The sequence below is a fragment of the Pocillopora damicornis genome, chromosome 4 (genome assembly GCF_964200805.1).
Source record: "Pocillopora damicornis chromosome 4, jaPocDami1.2, whole genome shotgun sequence".
NCBI classification, from domain to species: Eukaryota; Metazoa; Cnidaria; class Anthozoa; order Scleractinia; family Pocilloporidae; genus Pocillopora; species Pocillopora damicornis.
Genome location: NC_142673.1, coordinates 17,788,846 through 17,806,114, shown reverse-complemented (window position 1 = coordinate 17,806,114; position 17,269 = coordinate 17,788,846). Strand labels below are relative to the sequence as shown.

The following is a 17,269-nucleotide window of genomic DNA, read 5'->3' as shown; positions in this document are numbered from 1 at the left end:
CTACCCGCACATCCAAAGTAAAATACACTTGTCCACGTGAATATAGGCTACATATCTTGGTTGCACCCAAATGCTGCAAGAAATAAGCTACTACTTTGCGCCTACTTTGGATTCAATTGATAAAATTTACCTTCGCAATAGCTTGAAGTTTTGCTCCATGTTCCATTTGTCTGACAAGTAATCCTTGAGGAGCCATGTAGAATGAATCCTTCATCACATCTGTGGGTGACACTATTTGGATAGACTGTCTTATTGCCAACAATACTTCCATTCTGCAAAGGCTGAGGATTGCCACAATCAACAGCTGAAAATATAAACATAAATCATGATAGAGGCGGAGAAAATAAACAAGCTCTGGAAATCTTACTTTCAAACAATAACGATGCGACGGTTAAAATCGTCGAGCAACAACTTCATCATATACCTCTTGTGACGTCGCATAAGATAACTGACAAGGAGATGGGGGATGGGAGCTGATGAGTACAATTTAAAGTCAGACTCTCCGTTCTCAAAAGACACGCCATTCGGGAATTTCACGTTACTGCTTTACAGAGAACAGCTTTGAAATGCAAAAACTCTTAAAACGCACGTGCAGAGCTTCTGTTCTGCTCCCTAAATACTGATTTAACCGCCTCGCCGTTGCATTTGCGTCGTGCGTAAAACAAGTAATTATAGACCATTTCAAGATTCTCGTTTCGTGAAACTTTATCTGGTATAATTGCCATGACGACGCGAAATCAAGCGTGTGCGTAAAATCTAGAAAGGCTTTCATTGCTTACCAGTTCTCATCAGGGAACTTTTTCATGCCAGGATAAATGATATTAAACATAGTGGGAGATAACTATTGTCCGTCTGTCCATTCGTCTTGACGTTTTATGTTTAAGGTTTACTAACCAAAGAAAAAGGTTTGTCGCGCGCTTATAGCATAAAATCATTCAAAAGCATTACGTGATATTGATAACGAAGAGTTTAAAACCCAGAAAGTACACCCAAACAAAATCATAACGACGGATGTGAACAACTTGAAATTAGCACAAAAGAAAAAAGCTTGAGAGCAAGGAATCGACGGTGTGAAAGGATCACAAAGGATATTAGGGTCAGAGCAAGGTAAGGTGAGAAATTTTTTAACATTCAGTCGCATAAGCAAAGCGTTAACGCATTCCGTCTCGTTGTAGCAAGACGATAACGTTTTTTTAATTAACAACTTGTTTTTCCTTTTCTGCTTCAAACGTATCAATGCAAAGACTTTCAAGTCCATCCCATGTCCCATTTGCCTGGCAAGTTCTTATGGCAGATCCATTGAGAAGAAAACCAGGATCACATTGAAAGTGCACGCTATTGGGGAACACCGTTGAGTTACCAGAGGAAGATCCATTCATGGGAACAGATAACGAACCGCAGTCAATGGCTATAAAAACAATAAACATCTAATGAAAGAATAGCTGTTAGTTGTGGCAAACCAAGGTTTCTATTCTATTCCGCGCCGTGAGACTGTTTCTCGAAATATTTCAGTTGCTTTTTTCACATAGCAAAAGAAATTATGTTGTCAAGGGGTGGTGTTAAAACCTGAAGTCCGAACTGCGCAAGATATAATACACTTATTAGTGCCACTTTCGTGAGCTTAGTGCGTAAACCGCACAGCAGTGCTCACATTAACCACAAAAAATGTTGCCTCGATCGATATGCCAAAACGACTTTCTGTAAAACTACAAACAAAAACACACCAGTTTTATTTACGTGTTAGACGTACCACTGCAAGTAGTTGGAGAACCACTCCATGTCGCATTAGGCTGGCATGTCCTTACAGTAGATCCACTGAGAATGAAGCCCGTATCACAGTAAAAAAGCACACTATTCGGAAATACCGTGGAGTCACCAGAAGAGGAGCCGTTCACAGGAATAGATAAGGAACCACAATCAACAGCTTGAAATAAGAAGTTTACAAAACACTTACTTAGTGATCAATAATGTAGCGCAATATTGGTGATTATTGGTTCATAAATTACTATAAAAAAAACTTTCGTCAATCTTTTTATTACTTCACAGCAAATAAAAGAGAACAAATGTATCATGTCTAAATCAAATTTATTGCGTAACTCAGAAAGACAAAAATAACTATAGATACCTTGACAAAAGGTCTGATTTCCACTCCATGTTCCATTTTCCTTACAATGCCTGGTTTGAGAGCCTCCCAAGAAAAAACCTTCGTCACAACTAAAGTCGATCTTGTTTGGAAAAGTTGTAAGAAAACCAATACTGGAGCCATTTGGTGGGACAGCGAGAGGGCCACAATCTATCGCTAGATGAAATAAGAGAAAATATATCGACCAAGATTTACTTTATGCAACACTTACGTAGAGAATTAGGAGGGAATATTTTTTGCCCGGCCAATCGGCTTTGCAAAATATATATTAGTAAATAAATCCTACCAGTGCATACTGTTGTGACTCCACTCCAAGTTCCATTGGGTTGACAAGTTCTCTCCGCTGAACCACTTAATATAAAGCCAGGTTCACAACTAAACTGTATACCGTTGGGGAACACTGTAGCCACACCATGAGATGAGCCATTCATGGGTGCAGGTAAAGAACCACAGTCGACAGCTACGAAAAAAATGAAATTACAAAGGATTTCAATGCGAGTAGGTCTGCTCTTGTCGACAAGAATGTCTGTCATTCAAAATTCGTATATCTCTATTTCAATGCATTCTTTGTCATAAAAACAACACAACAGTTAAAAATGAAAATAAGGAAAAAGTATTTCGTAGGATTCTCAGTCAACCAAAGAAGGCATGTGTTCCTCTCTGAGTAACTGAATCGCGCTCCAAATGTAACCACTGTCCAGACCTTAACCTAATTAACAGTATATTGAAAATTCAGACGCCGCAATTGTCATGTGGCATCTTCTACAGATGCCCCAAAGCTAAAAACAGTTGTATGAAGGGATCTATGACCTGCTGTAGGTGTCCTTACCTGTGCACGTGGTCTCTGTGCCACTCCAGGACCCATTTGATTGGCAGTACCTCACACTTGAACCACTTAAAATAAATCCTTCATCGCAATTAAAAGAAACTTTGTTGGGAAACGTTGTTTCAAGACCCGTCATGGAACCATTTAAGGGCTTTGAAAGATTGCCGCAATCCTTAGCTGGAAAACAAAAGCAGGGGATATGTTGGTACTTGTTTTGAAAATCGCCAATTCCATATCACCACGATTGAGCACCGATGTCTTACTTTACTATCCACTGATTATTTGTATGAAACAAGGTCTTACCTTCACAAAAGCTATGAGTTTGACTCCAGGTTCCATTAGTTTGGCATTTTATCTTAGCGGGGCCTCGAAGGATAAAACCTTCGTCGCAATTGTGAATGCCAAAATTTGGATACACTGTGTTTTCTCCAATGACGCTACCATTTCGCAAAGGTTGAGGTCGACCACAGTCAACAGCTGAAATGCAATACCGCCGAAAACAAGAGAGGTACCATAAAAAATACGTCTTTTTAGAATAATTAATAAATTATGAACGCTGGTCTGGACAGTAAGTGTAAATATATTAATTGGGTGACAGTGATATAAATTGCTTAGATTGAACGAAGAGAACAAATTCAAGAATGGCACTTCATCGAGAATATGTGACAGAGGTGACGAATCCTTAGTTCGTCCGTCAGCCCGTTCCGTCCCTTCACGAATGAAGCAAACAAAATTACATTTCGAAATCGAAGATACAAATGTTTTGACACGTTGATCGGTTCAGGAGTAGCGCAAAATGCTCAAAGGGAATAGGCGGCAGAAAACATATCAGCATGAACGAAATTCAGCATGTAAACAATTGTGGAGCAGGTTGCAATTGCATGAAAGAACACACATAAAGCGAATATCAAATGATAACAGACTGAGTTGAACGTGACAGTGAGTGCCATAGCAGGAAGTAAGCGCACTTGGGCATAGAATAAAACAATAGCAGTTGGGCGTTTCTTCAAAAAGAACACGTAGGCAATATCAAATGTCCGTGTTTATTGATGTCTGCTTCAGACATACCACTACATGTGGTTGTAAAGCCACTCCATGTTCCATCAGGCTGACACGTCCTTAAAACAGATCCGTTTAAGATGAATCCAGGATCACAGATAAAATGCTGACTATTTGGGAAAACTGTTACTGCACCAAGAGAGGAGCCATTCGCAGGAACAGACAAAGGACCACAGTCAACAGCTAAGGAAAAAGAAATAAGAGGAAAAAAAGTAAATAAAAAAATTTAAATAAGAGGGAGATAAGAAATAATAAGAAGTTTCATCAAGACCTACGAAGAAAAACAGATTATAGCCCTTAGAAGACTCTTTATTTAGGTACCTAGAGTCCTCTAGATTACCAAAGTGAATGTTCTAATCTGAAAGACCCAACGAAATAATTTCAGGAAGACAAGGTCTAAAGTTATGATCCACCTTATCTCATTTAACGCAAACGTTTGTCTCTTTTCTCCCTTTTTTGTTTTTCCTTGCAAGCGACGGATAATATCCATTGCCACATTAAAAATTTAGAAGATCAAAAGTTTGTTTCGCTAAATACGACCGAGTTATTTTGAGATACAGTACAACTAGCATCTTCTCAACATCTAATCTCACTGAATAAAGAGCAAAGAAAGACCTTGACAGAATGTCTGATTCCCACTCCAAGTTCCGTTAGCTTGGCAAAACCTGATATGAGAGCCGCTGAGGAGAAATCCTTCATCGCAATTGAAGGCGACTTTGTGTGGAAATACTGTCAGATCGCCAATAGACGAGCCGTTCACTGGAACGGCTAGGGGACCACAATCTTTCGCTAAATAAAATAATAATCATCGTCATCATTATCATGAATCATCACCAACGTCGCAAACAAACTGCTTGTTTAGCTACACTAGAAAGCAGCATGATTTCCTCTAGAGTTTGCTACAACTTAAGTTAGCTGCTGAACCCAGCTCAGGGTCAGGTTGCGAAAATATTTCGACAGCACAGGTATGCAACCAGATAGGATGACAATATTAAAATGTGCAGAAGAAGGAGACAGAAAAGGGACGCTTGAATTTTGGTTAATACGAGTCTCAATGGCTCAAAATTTTCAAGATAAGTTACTCAGTTTTATCTAAATGTAGAAAAAGAAAACATTGTCGAACCTTGACACTTAGTTTCATTGCCACTCCAAGTACCATTAGATCTGCATTTCCTCACAGACGATCCGGTCAAAATAAAGCCTTCGTCACAATTAAACCTTAAGATATTTGGGTACGTTGTCACTTTCCCAAACATAGTGCCATTCTGTGGGGTCATAAGCTCTCCACAATCGATAGCTTCGAAAATAACGAAAACAAATGAAATAACAATCAAAAGAATGCAGTAACTGCCGAAAAATAGTTAATTAATGTAATTCAAATTGTTTTAGAGATCGCTATTTTAGTAAGAAACAAAGTAACCTTAAGAAAGCGTAATGGGGCGCAATTTCACCACCGGGCTTTTTACCTTCACAAATGGTTTCGTTTCCATCCCATTTTCCATTAGATTGGCAAGTTCTTAGCCAGGAACCATGCAAAACGAATCCAGAATCACACCACAATCGCACACTATTAGGGTACACCGTCCGATTTCCAGAAGAGGATCCATTTAAAGGAGATGAAAGAACACCACAGTCTACAGCTAAAATGGTAGAAACGAATAAATGCAAAATAAAACGTATCCAAAAAAACAAAGGTGACAGAAAAAAACGTAAAGAAAGTACTGAAAAAATGGGTGGACTTTAAATCAATATTGCCTCTGGCTTTAATATAGTAGAAGGTACATATTACACGTTTTTCATTCAGGTAAATATCACTGACGTAGGTGCCTTAGCGGCAATAGTTGGCCTCGTCCTTTCTTTTGTTCTCACCCTCACAAATGGTGTCGTTTCCAGTCCATACACCGTTGGCCTGACATTTCCTTACTTCAGATCCTTTTAAAATGAATCCTTCATCGCAACGAAATGATACTATGTTGGGAAACGTAAAAAGTTTTCCGCTAGAGGAGCCATTTACTGGAGCCAGAAGAGGACCACATTCCTTGGCTGGAATAAAATGAAACAGAAAAAAATCAATTCACAAGTAGTACTTCACCAGAGGAGAGATACAATTCAAGCCATTCATCTAATGGTCATAACGGCTGTCATAAAAAAAGCTTAATTTCAAGGCTTGTTATTTCTTTATTTGTTTTTATCGACTAAGTTGATGATGTGAATTAGCCAACGTAAAGAGTTAGTTAGCTGACGTGTAAAGCGTTAGCCCTTCGTCAGAGCACACAGAGGAATTGTGGCTTGTGCGTGTTTTTTATGCAGAAAATGGAGCTATAGTAATAGAGGGGATAAGGGAACGAGGAAAACAAGAATAAATCAGTTGAATGAAAAGCTTTCGTTGATACCGTGGGGATTAATACTTTACCTTTGCAAAACGTGGTATCACCGCTCCATGTTCCATTTGACCGACACCTTCTAACAACTGAACCTCTCTGAACAAAGCCGTCGTCACAACTGAAAGTTATTTGGTTTGGGTATGTTGTCTTTTCTCCAAATAGGGAGCCATTTAATGGAACAGGTAAAGGACCGCAATCTTTGGCTATAACATTCAGAAGTCTTTAGTTTATTGACTATTAATTGTCTAAGGTTAATAAGAGATTACTGACTATTAGATTATTAAATCTCGAGAACACAGTTGTAAAATGATCAAAAAGTGGTGCTACAAGAATTCAACATAAACAAACGGACGACAGATGGTAGTAAACATAACTTCTCCGTAACAAAAAAGAAACTGAACTTAGATCTAACGCAATGAACAGTTTTTGTTATACCAACGGACATCATTTTGAAATCTTTACGATCTTATTTATTTTCTTTCAGCTACTTAAGGTATACTGTCCAAAACAACAGTCATTTTGTTACATAAATAATATTACAATTTATTAAATTTTTAACGCCGAATATAGAATTTCTAGTGTTCTGATAGGTTCATTAAACTCCGGTTATCGGCTCATATTATTATATATTATTTCCATATTCACCTTATATTGAAATGCATTGCGCCAACTGTTGCAGAACTGAAAATACATCTATTCCATTCGTGCTTGTTAGATACGTGATTGGTTATATCCAACTCTCATATCCAACGCACGCTCATGGAACATTTGTTAAATATACGTACCGACACAGATAGTAGTGTTCCCACTCCAGTTTCCACTTGGCAAGCATTGCCTTGTCCTCGACCCTCGCAGAATAAAACCTTCGTCGCAGGTGAATATCTTTTCGTGCGGGTATGTTGTAAGGTTACCAAATGAAGACCCGTTGGTTGGAGTCACTAGCTCACCACAATCTTTAGCTAATGGAGGAAAGTAATGATACAGTTAAAGCTCCTGTATGGTTATATCGATGCATAGCACTTACAACACTCTATATCCAACGTTAATTAACACACACCAGCAAACTGAAAGTTTACCTTCGCAAAATGTTTTGTTTCCACTCCATTTCCCGTTTGATAGACACCTCCGAACTTTTGAGCCTCTCAGGATGAAGCCCTCATCACAGCCGAAACTAATTTTGTTCGGAAAGGTTGTGAGTGATCCTTCCAGCGATCCATTCATGGGTATAGCAAGCACTCCACAATCTTTTGCTAATAATAATTAATAAATAATAATTTGACATGCGGGTTCGGAGCTAAAATGGTAGTTAAATCCAAAAAAAGGCAACGAATATCTCAGTGGCATGGGTTTGAGCCCTGCAGAGACCTTTATGATACGGGCTTCATTTTCTGAAATTTCTTCCGTTGCAATTCTTCTGTGAGTTTCAGTTCGTTTTCTATTAAAAGCAACAAAATTATTTCAAACATACCTTCACAAAATGTGTCATTTCCACTCCACTGTTTATTAGGTTGACACTGTCGCACTACAGACCCTCTCAGAACAAAACCTTTATCGCAACCAAAGCTGACCTTGTTGGGATAAGTAGTCAGTTTACCAGTAAGGCTGCCATTCAAGGGAACGGACAAAGGTCCGCAGTCATTTGCTGAGTTGAACAGATAATAAGATTAAGAACAGGTTTGTATCGAAAAAGCACAAAATGAATAGAAAACACCTCAACACATTTCTGCCTCACAGGTTTATAGGATTTCGATAACTCTTCTATTAGCGGCTGCCGTTCGTGCTATAAGCCATAGCTCCCAGGGAAAAGGGAAGCCACGGCACCCCGGGAGGGACAGTAAGGCGAAACGAAGAACGAGAGCCTGCTTGCAAGGTTAACAGACGGCGGTAAGAGGTCTTATAAGCGGAGGTAGACCACCGGTTGCCGGTTTTAACCCTTTACACTCTAACATCAGCATCCATGTTCTCCATACTCTTTTCTATACGTTTCTTAAGTACTGAAGGAGAATTTGTTTAGCAATCAAAGTTTCTTTGATCATCTCCTTTATTCTCATGATCTCATGAATGATTCAGCCATATCACCGTAAGGAGAAATTAGATACTGGTCACTCTCAATTTTTAAAATGTTAATCAAAATCCCTGAGGTTTGCAAGGGCAAATAAAATATATCTCAAAAAAAGAGAATTCTTTGTTTCCAAGCGTTCTTACCGTATCTTTCTCTGATAAACAGAAAATCTCTACTACGGCACTTCCTCAACATGTCACAATAGTGGCACGTACAACAGCACAAATACAATACAACTATTGATACATTTATTAAGATAGTTCCATCACTGCATCTAAAGTTACAACAAAAATAGAAAAGCAGACGAAGAAACAAAGAAACTAAATAAAAAAACCAAATACTTCTAACAAAGTAATTGAAAACAAGAAATAGTAAATATAGGGAAGGTCCATGTACTCATGTTTAAGAGGGGAATCATGATGGTTCAGTTTGCTCATAAAAGAAAGTTTCTTTTCACCTTGGCATAGTGCGTCGGTTCCACTCCATGTTCCATTTGCTTGACACTTCCTAACAACGGCTCCGACTAGTGTAAACCCAACATCACAAGTAAACAGCAGCATGTTGGGATAGGTCGTATTTTTACCGATCATGCTTCCATTGTGAGGTGCTTGCAGCTGTCCGCAATCGATAGCTGCAGGTGAAGGAAACTGTTAGTGAGGAAGCTTAGATAGATGCTCATTCTATCCTCCATTGTAACATGATAGAAGATAACTCTCCAAGGAAATAGATGAACAGCTTCTCGTGCGCCAACTCCTCTCCATATTCATTTACGTGTAGCGGTGACGTTTAAAAATTATTCGTTCTTGTTTCGCACGGGTACCTTGGGTTGACCGTCTTTTCTTGGTTAGTTTTTATTCATTATCATGATCTTGTTAGCTAGTAAGTTTCCAGATCGAAATCAGTAGCCGAGCAACTACACACCTACCCCTCTCCTAACCCAACAGTAACTCTCGCTTGATATCAGTCGGCTGTTGTTGGGTTAGGGGAGAGGTGGGTGCCCAGTTGCTCAGATACTGACATTGGTCCTTTCCGGATCAAATACTTAAACTAGACTATTCGTTAAGCCTCAACTTGATAGGAAAGAAATAAGAATAATGTATATATCAGAAGTGTAATAACTTACCATGGCAAGAGGTCTTAAATCCATGCCATGCGCCATTCGCTTGGCACTTTCTAATTCTGGATCCTTTAAGAATGAACCCCAAGTCACAATGAAATTGTAGACTACTTGGGAACACTGTCGAGTCGCCGGACAACGAGCCATTTTCTGGACTGTCTAAGTGACCGCAATCAACAGCTGTAAAAAAATTGCATTCATGAGGCAGTAGTTACAATACTTGCAATAGCTTTTCATCTACATTTGTTTAATTTCATCTCCGTTTCAAATTGTAGCAATAGGTAGAGAATTAGGGCGTATTACCTTCACAAAATGTGTCATTTCCACTCCACAACTTGTTAGCTTGGCATTGTCTCAAAACAGATCCATGTAAAATGAAACCTTCATCACATGTAAAGCTGATCTCGTTTGGAAACGTTGTTAGATTTCCGAATGAGGTGCCGTTCATAGGTACTGACAAAGGACCACAATCGTTCTCTAAACGTTAGAAGGAAACGGAAATGAACTAGGAATCGGATTTTGTTGGAGATAAGCCAAAGAAACCAACTAACAAATAAAAAATCCCCACATACAATGTGTTTTTGATGCTCAGTTAATTGCAAAAACATTGGAAGATTGTTACCTAAATTGAGTTACTGCACGGCCATTTGGGGGCACAAGCATAAATCTTAGTTTCCGCCAAACCTTTCTCTGACCTTGCTTTAAGATAAATTATTTTCTATGTATAATAAGCGATTACAGAATAACAAAATTCTGTTTGCACCTTTGCAAAAAGAGCTTTTTCCACTCCATGCTCCATTTGTTTGACACTTTCTGTAACTAGATCCGTGCAGCGTAAATCCTTCGTCACAGGAAAATTGCAGAATGCTAGGGTATACGGTCATTTTGCCCAATAAACTTCCATTTTGTGGAACAGGTAATGGCCCACAATCAATAGCTAGAGCAATAACAAAAAAATAATAATTAGGGAAAACATGAAACAGCATTATTGACCTCAACACAAACTGAGCAGTTTTTACTTACGCTATTGAGTCAAAGTATAGAAATTTCGATTCTGTCCATCTCGTCTATTGTCCATCCGTCTGTTTTTTAAAAATTATTTTTTAAACATAGTTTGAAGCTACACTGGTTTGAACTTCAAACTATGTCTGATTGTCCACCTGGTTGCCGTGTGAACTTTAATATATATTATTTTTTAATTTTTCTTCGTCGAATTGAACAGCATTTCGTGAAAAAAACGTGTTAGATGTGATAACGATCGCTAGCCGGAGCAGTAACTTTTATAAGGCCTTTTAGACTGGTAATCTCACCACTACACTTTGTTTCATATCCGCTCCAGATACCATTCGATTGACACGTTCTCACAGAGGAACCACTAAGAATAAACCCCGCATCACAATCAAACCGAACGCTGTTTGGAAAAACCGTGAGGTTACCGAAAAAAGAGCCATTCATTGGAGAGTCAAGTGAGCCACAATCGACAGCTGGAAAAAAAAAATTATAAGCCATAAGTGGTTGGACTAGTACCAAAACTGGGGAAAAAGCCAAGCAAACAAACAAAACAAGCGATCAAATCATAAAAAAATGCTTGTTTGCTAAGGCTAAGTATTTTGGTCATTAGTTGCCATTGGTCATTGGTTTATTTTGTAAAACATATTGTTTCCCTGTCCGTGCTATTACGGTTGAACAAATACAATGCAAAAAAATAAAGTACAGAGTGAGAGCCAATACTTTCCAAAGTTTTTACTACAGTGCCATGAAATCTGCATGAACTTTTCATTTCACTATTACATCTGTCTTAGTGTTACATACTTATATAGTCGGCTTAACTCCACTGGAGTGCAACGTAAGAGACCGAAAAAAAAAAAAGGAAAGACCCACTAGATCCTTGCAGAAAATGTGATTAGAGACACAATATATGGTCTCTAGTCCTGGGAGAAACCGTTGATTGCCTGCCTTATCTTACCATCGCAATAAGTAGTGTTTCCAGTCCATGTCTTATTGGCTTGACACTTTCTGACTTTCGATCCTTTCAATATGAAACCCTCGTCACAGCTGAAGGTAATGACGTTTGGAAAAGTTGTCTCACTCCCAAACAGGGATCCGTTTTGCGGAACTGATAGGTTTCCACAGTCATTTGCTACAACGAGAGAAAGAAAGAAAGAAATGAAGTTACTTCCTCTTGTTCCCGGTTCCTGAGTCGGATAATGTAAAAATCAAAAAGGGTAAAGGGTAAAAAAGCTAGTCTGTCCTTTTTACCCTTTACGGTGGCCAATTTACGTTTTCAACTCAGTTGTTAACCCTAAACTACCTGCTATTCGCTAAAACAATTACTGAAAGAATGCGCCAAGATCAACTGAGCCGTAATCGAATGAACCTGAACGCTATATATTACGACACGTTGTCATTAAGTATAGTACATTAGAAAGCAAAAGATAGTAATTCAATTCAGCTCTATAATTTTTAAGACTTTTACTTTAGGTTGCTGTGTCGGTTAATTTGGGATGGAATGAAAAAAATTGTAAAATGTTTCAGGACGAAATGTTGTTTGCGTCTGTCCTATGACTCCCGCATTCTCGGTCCCAGGCCTTGCACTAGGGGATCGTTCTTCAATAATGTACACCGCGTCAACAAAACTTATTTAATGATGGTGATACTGCTATTCGTAATAAGAAACCGACCTTACATTAAACGAAACGACCGGTAACCTTTGTCTTGTATGATAAGAAAGCAAAATCTTGTTAACGGTGATGTCATGTATGCGTCCGTCCTCTAATCGATCAGAAGTGAAAGAAAAAAAGCATAATTCAGCTTAACACATAAATGCAAGCTACCTTGGCAAAAAGTACTCTTCCCACTCCAAGTTCCATTCGGCTGACACTTCCTTTCTGCAGAACCATGCTGAGTGAACCCCTCGTCACATGAAAAGTGCCAAATGTTAGGATACGTGGTTTTATCTCCATACACTGAACCATTTAGTGGAGTTGGAGGTCTACCGCAATCAATCGCTGAACGATAAAACCAGAAAACGAATTAAAGAAACACAAAGATAAACTTAATCCATCTTAATTACAACACTCTGAGCTGCGACAATTTTTTGTCGCCATGGCGAGTGAAAAATAAATTTGCGGCCTAAATTTGTGCCTAACAGATTGAAAAAGAGAGGGAGGTCGACTTACGAAGCAAACATACGCAATTATCTCTTGTCTATCTCCTTTTCTCTCTCGCCGTTCCTTAATTCTCACATGCGCATTAACCTAAAGTGAGCGGTGACCAAGTCAAATTGATTTTGTCGAGGTATTATTTTCAGCATTTAGCTCTAACTGGTAACTTTGCAGTACGAAGCATGCTGTTTAACCATCAACTGATTTAACATGTTGTTGACAGTATGGAAGGTTTTAATACCAATAGTTTAACTCACTTAAAATGAGATGTTTCTCTGCTGGGAAATCGACCAAAATAGCATGAATCCATTCGCAATCACTTTGTTGCAAATCATTTCTGATACCAGACTTTAAACCACTTTACCCTTTTTCTCGTGACCGTTGACACAATCCTTAAACCAGAAAGCGAGTGAACGCATCAATTTGGCAGATGAAAGGGTTGCAAACGCATCGTTCGGCTCCCTAGATACATCATGTAGTACACCATAAGATTGCCTCTCATTTATGAGGGTCTTCTTTTCCTTTAAGTGGTATTGAGGGGGAGGACTACTAAACATATTTTTAATGGCGGCCATTTTACAATTGAAGGTCGCCATAAAGGCGTTTTTTTGAAGAGATGAGCTTGGAGCCTTGTTAAATGACATTGTATATCTATAAATTCGTTTCAACTTGTTGAAAAGTAATTCTTACCACTGCAAGTGGTTTCAGTCCCATTCCATGTTCCGTTTGGTTGGCATTGTCGAACAGGTGATCCGCCCATTACGAAACCAATATCACAACTAAATCGTAAGCTTTCAGGAAACACTGTACGTTCACCATGCAATGATCCATTTTTAGGACTCTTTAACTTCCCACAATCAATGGCTGCAAAAAGGAATTGTACACTAAAATTAAACTAATACATGTGCAAAAGAACCTCAAATCCAAGTCTTTAATCTCAAACCTGCGCATATTGTTTCGTTTCCACTCCAAGTTCCATCGTTTTGGCATCTCCTTCTGTTCGGACCATCCATCAAAAACCCTTCATCACAAGTAAATGTTACCACATTGGGAAAGGTGGTCTCAGTTCCCAACATGGAACCATTCTGAGGAGTCCTAAGGAGGCCACAGTCCTTCGCTGTAAGAGATGAAAGACAACATTGTTAGCATCACGAAGTACATCGGCAAAAACCTACAACTCGTAATAAGTTCTGCTATTGCTTCTTACCAATGCACACTGTTTGTTCACCACTCCATGTCCCAGTTTCAGTACAACGTCTTATAAACGATCCGCTCAGTATAAATCCATCGTCGCAGTAAAAATGCAGTTTGTTTGGGAATGTTGTGTAATTTCCACGTACAGAGCCATTTGCAGGGGCTGCGACTTGTCCGCATTCAACAGCTTAAAATAGAAAGACATGTTATTTTCAACAAACATTTACATTAGTCGCACAAAGCTTCAAGACAAGTAAAGGTACAGGATGTAAGCAGTCGTTCTCTATGAGAGAATTTTTTTATAATATTGACATTTTCACAATTAAGTATTTTTACCCAAAGACACGAACATACCTTAGTTTATGGTATCTTTCTACTGAATCTTTCATTTAAAATGTAAGGGTTTGTATCCATCCGTCCGTCCGACCGTTCAGTGGGAAGACTGGCTTCTCCCATAAGAGTCAACATTACAAGAATACTTACACCATTACCTAAGTCTATATTTAGTAATAGATTACAACATGCTTGTATAGAGGCGCAGATTAAAATTCTAAGTGTAAGTTATAACTTTTTTTTGGAAATGAAACCTCAAGGTTTTTTTTTCTTTCTTTGGTCTCTACTAACGATTGCAGTTTGCCAAAGAGCCACTCCAAGTTCCATTTGCCTGGCATATTCTTCTCGACGATCCCTTCAGAAAGAATCCAGCGTCACAGGAAAACCAGACACTATTGGGGTAAACAGTCATGTCGCCATGAGAGGATCCATTTCTTGGAACAGGCAAAGGGCCACAGTCAACCGCTGAAAGGAGCAGAATGACTCTAATGAATACCACATATCTAAATTAAAAACTGTTGTTGTTATCCTTGTTTGTTTGTTTCAGAGCAAATGGAACATGCCTGAGCTATTAATCTTTACGGATGTGGTATTAGTTTTATAATTCTACATATTTTCTGATAACTTTCCTAGATAGGACATCCATAGAATAACGATGAAAAAAAATAATCACTACGCAAATGTGGCAAAATTGACGCGAAAAAGGTGTTCTCCCAGCTACGACCAACAACTATAAGCATTTAGTTTCGTTAATTCTTTTTTTCTTTTTTTTTTGTACAATCAAACCTTTGCATGATGTGTCATTTCCGCTCCATGAACCGTCGGCTAAACATTGCCTTTCTGTAGCCCCGCCCAGGATAAAGCCTTCATCGCAAGAAAACTGTAATACGTTCGGAAAATAAGTCCTGGTTCCCTTAAAACTCCCATTAACAGGCACAGCAAGTGTTCCGCAATCAATTGCTAGAAAACAGATAAGTCGAGATAAAATATAATCAACACTTGAGTACAAAACTGGGAAACTACGCGTAAGCAGTGATGTCATGACAGAACGCCATTTTCTTAGCAATAGCCAACAAATGCAGCAGCTCCAGCGGGAGTTCCGCTGAGTTCGCTTGGTGCGTTTTAGGCGAGATTGATGTCACTTTTTCATAAGTTCCATCTTCTGGTAGTACGTTCTTGATACATCTTGTACGTCTGCGTCTTGCAGAGTACTCAATGCTATTCAATGGTTCGATCAACTGGAAAGGAATTGTAGAAAATGTAAAAACAAACTCCACTTTACTAATAGCTGACCTTCACAGGTGGTATTGCTTCCACTCCACAAACCAGTAGGTAAACAACTTCTCCCTGATGAGCCTCTCAAAAGAAATCCAGAATCACAAGAAAATTGTATCGAATTCGGAAAATAGGTCAGCGATCCGTAAGAAGAACCATTGATAAGAACAGGTAGAGGTCCACAATCAACCGCTGATAGATTAAAAACATGTGTATATAGTGAATATGCATAAATACGGAAATTTGATTGAAGGCAAAAATATGATATGTCAAGATTTGCATTTAAACAGTCAGGCCAAAAGAGCAATTCCACCAACCAATAAATATATTACAGCCCTTTCGTTAAAAGTGTTCCTATTTCAATAAGCTGTAAGTTTACAGTCATTCAAATCATCAACTGGGAGTTTAGAGCGCAAGATTTTGTAAGGAAAATAAAACTGGAGGACCCACAGATAATCCCACAGAGAAGGAATAAAAACAAGCATAACTAAGACCCACGGCCAATGGAATCTACATATGCACTACCTTTACTCTTTCAATGCAATTGGTACGATAATGAACAGTCTTGAAAAGCTGTTTGGTTTTAAAATAAATTCCGTAATGGGCTAAAAAAAGAGAACACAATTCGTACAAAATTAATTCTTCAGCTCAGTTGTCGAATAACGAAATACGTAAGGCATTTGTCGCTAATGAGAGAAAAAAGAAAACCATTTCTGCAGAGGATTTGTGAAAACTCTGTGGTGAACCAGTCATATTAAGAACAAGCCCCTTGCATACTGATAGCATCTAAGAAGGTCCCGTGTAGTATAAAAGATGGTCGCTGAATGTAAAACAAAAAATTATTTCAAAAGTCCCTAAGAAATTGTCACGAACGTCATGGACCTAGATGTGGCCTCATCAACGAGTTCCCTGAAGCTCAATGAGCAGATCGTAAGATCGCGAAATCAGAGGGTCTGTTGTCCAAATCCTCACAGAATTTTTTTTTGCCTTCTGCTTCTTAGTCGAACACGCCTCAGATCTCTTTACCTGCACATGTTGTTTGGATGCCGCTCCAAGTTCTGTTCGCCTGGCAGAATCTTCGTGCTGAACCTCTTAACAAAAACCCCTCATCGCAGAATGATAACACCTCATTTGGATACGTGGTCAAATTTCCTAGATAGGTGCCATTTAGAAGTAAAGGCAATGGTCCACAATCAACAGCTGTGAGATATAAGAAAAGAAAACAGTAGCAAATTTTAAAAAAATAATGATAATAACAAAATACAATTGCCGTGCGCAAACGGAGTGGTGTTATTGTGTCATTCACTGTTTGCCTTCAACACTGTTGGTCTCCCCGACAATATTTGTGTTGATACGATGGGTAAAATTAAACTAATATCAGTTAATTAATGAATACCTGCATTAAGAAATGTAGTCTTTTAAAGCACTCATTTCAGCCAAATGATGATAAAATATTATCGTTTCTTTTACCTCGACAAGCTGTTTGTTGTCCACTCCACATCCCGTCTGCCTCACACCTCCTGACAGTGGACCCAATCAGGTCAAAGCCGTTGTCACATGAGAATTGTAGCTTGTTTGGAAAAGTAGTTTGACTTCCAAAAACTGAACCATTCATTGGAAAAGGTAATTTTCCACAATCTTTAGCTACAAGTGGGGAATTAATTAGTGATGGATCTTCATCTTTTTGACAAAATGAAATAATACTTATGTAC

At 38.7% G+C, this 17,269-nt stretch overlaps 1 protein-coding gene across 4 annotated transcripts in view; it reads right to left on the bottom strand.

The window, feature by feature from the left end:
- LOC113681193 (CUB and sushi domain-containing protein 1-like) overlaps positions 1–17,269 on the bottom strand; it is a 78,127-nt gene that overhangs the window by 21,868 nt on the left and 38,990 nt on the right. For 3 of the 4 annotated variants that reach the window (XM_089205263.1, XM_089205260.1, XM_089205261.1), the window contains 31 exons: positions 17,028–17,201; positions 16,584–16,757; positions 15,576–15,749; positions 15,069–15,242; positions 14,574–14,747; positions 13,963–14,136; positions 13,699–13,872; positions 13,446–13,619; positions 12,426–12,599; positions 11,558–11,731; positions 10,902–11,075; positions 10,355–10,528; positions 9,895–10,068; positions 9,598–9,771; positions 8,932–9,105; positions 7,881–8,054; positions 7,489–7,662; positions 7,198–7,371; positions 6,442–6,615; positions 5,898–6,071; positions 5,495–5,668; positions 5,152–5,325; positions 4,644–4,817; positions 4,038–4,211; positions 3,273–3,446; positions 2,973–3,146; positions 2,430–2,603; positions 2,126–2,299; positions 1,751–1,924; positions 1,236–1,408; positions 131–305 (listed from right to left, as the gene is read on the bottom strand). In XM_089205263.1, coding sequence (XP_089061389.1) covers positions 131–305; positions 1,236–1,408; positions 1,751–1,924; positions 2,126–2,299; positions 2,430–2,603; positions 2,973–3,146; positions 3,273–3,446; positions 4,038–4,211; positions 4,644–4,817; positions 5,152–5,325; positions 5,495–5,668; positions 5,898–6,071; positions 6,442–6,615; positions 7,198–7,371; positions 7,489–7,662; positions 7,881–8,054; positions 8,932–9,105; positions 9,598–9,771; positions 9,895–10,068; positions 10,355–10,528; positions 10,902–11,075; positions 11,558–11,731; positions 12,426–12,599; positions 13,446–13,619; positions 13,699–13,872; positions 13,963–14,136; positions 14,574–14,747; positions 15,069–15,242; positions 15,576–15,749; positions 16,584–16,757; positions 17,028–17,201 — 5,394 coding nt within the window. The remainder of the gene's footprint in view (positions 1–130; positions 306–1,235; positions 1,409–1,750; positions 1,925–2,125; positions 2,300–2,429; positions 2,604–2,972; positions 3,147–3,272; positions 3,447–4,037; positions 4,212–4,643; positions 4,818–5,151; positions 5,326–5,494; positions 5,669–5,897; positions 6,072–6,441; positions 6,616–7,197; positions 7,372–7,488; positions 7,663–7,880; positions 8,055–8,931; positions 9,106–9,597; positions 9,772–9,894; positions 10,069–10,354; positions 10,529–10,901; positions 11,076–11,557; positions 11,732–12,425; positions 12,600–13,445; positions 13,620–13,698; positions 13,873–13,962; positions 14,137–14,573; positions 14,748–15,068; positions 15,243–15,575; positions 15,750–16,583; positions 16,758–17,027; positions 17,202–17,269) is intronic. The other variant, XM_089205262.1, reaches the window with a different exon arrangement.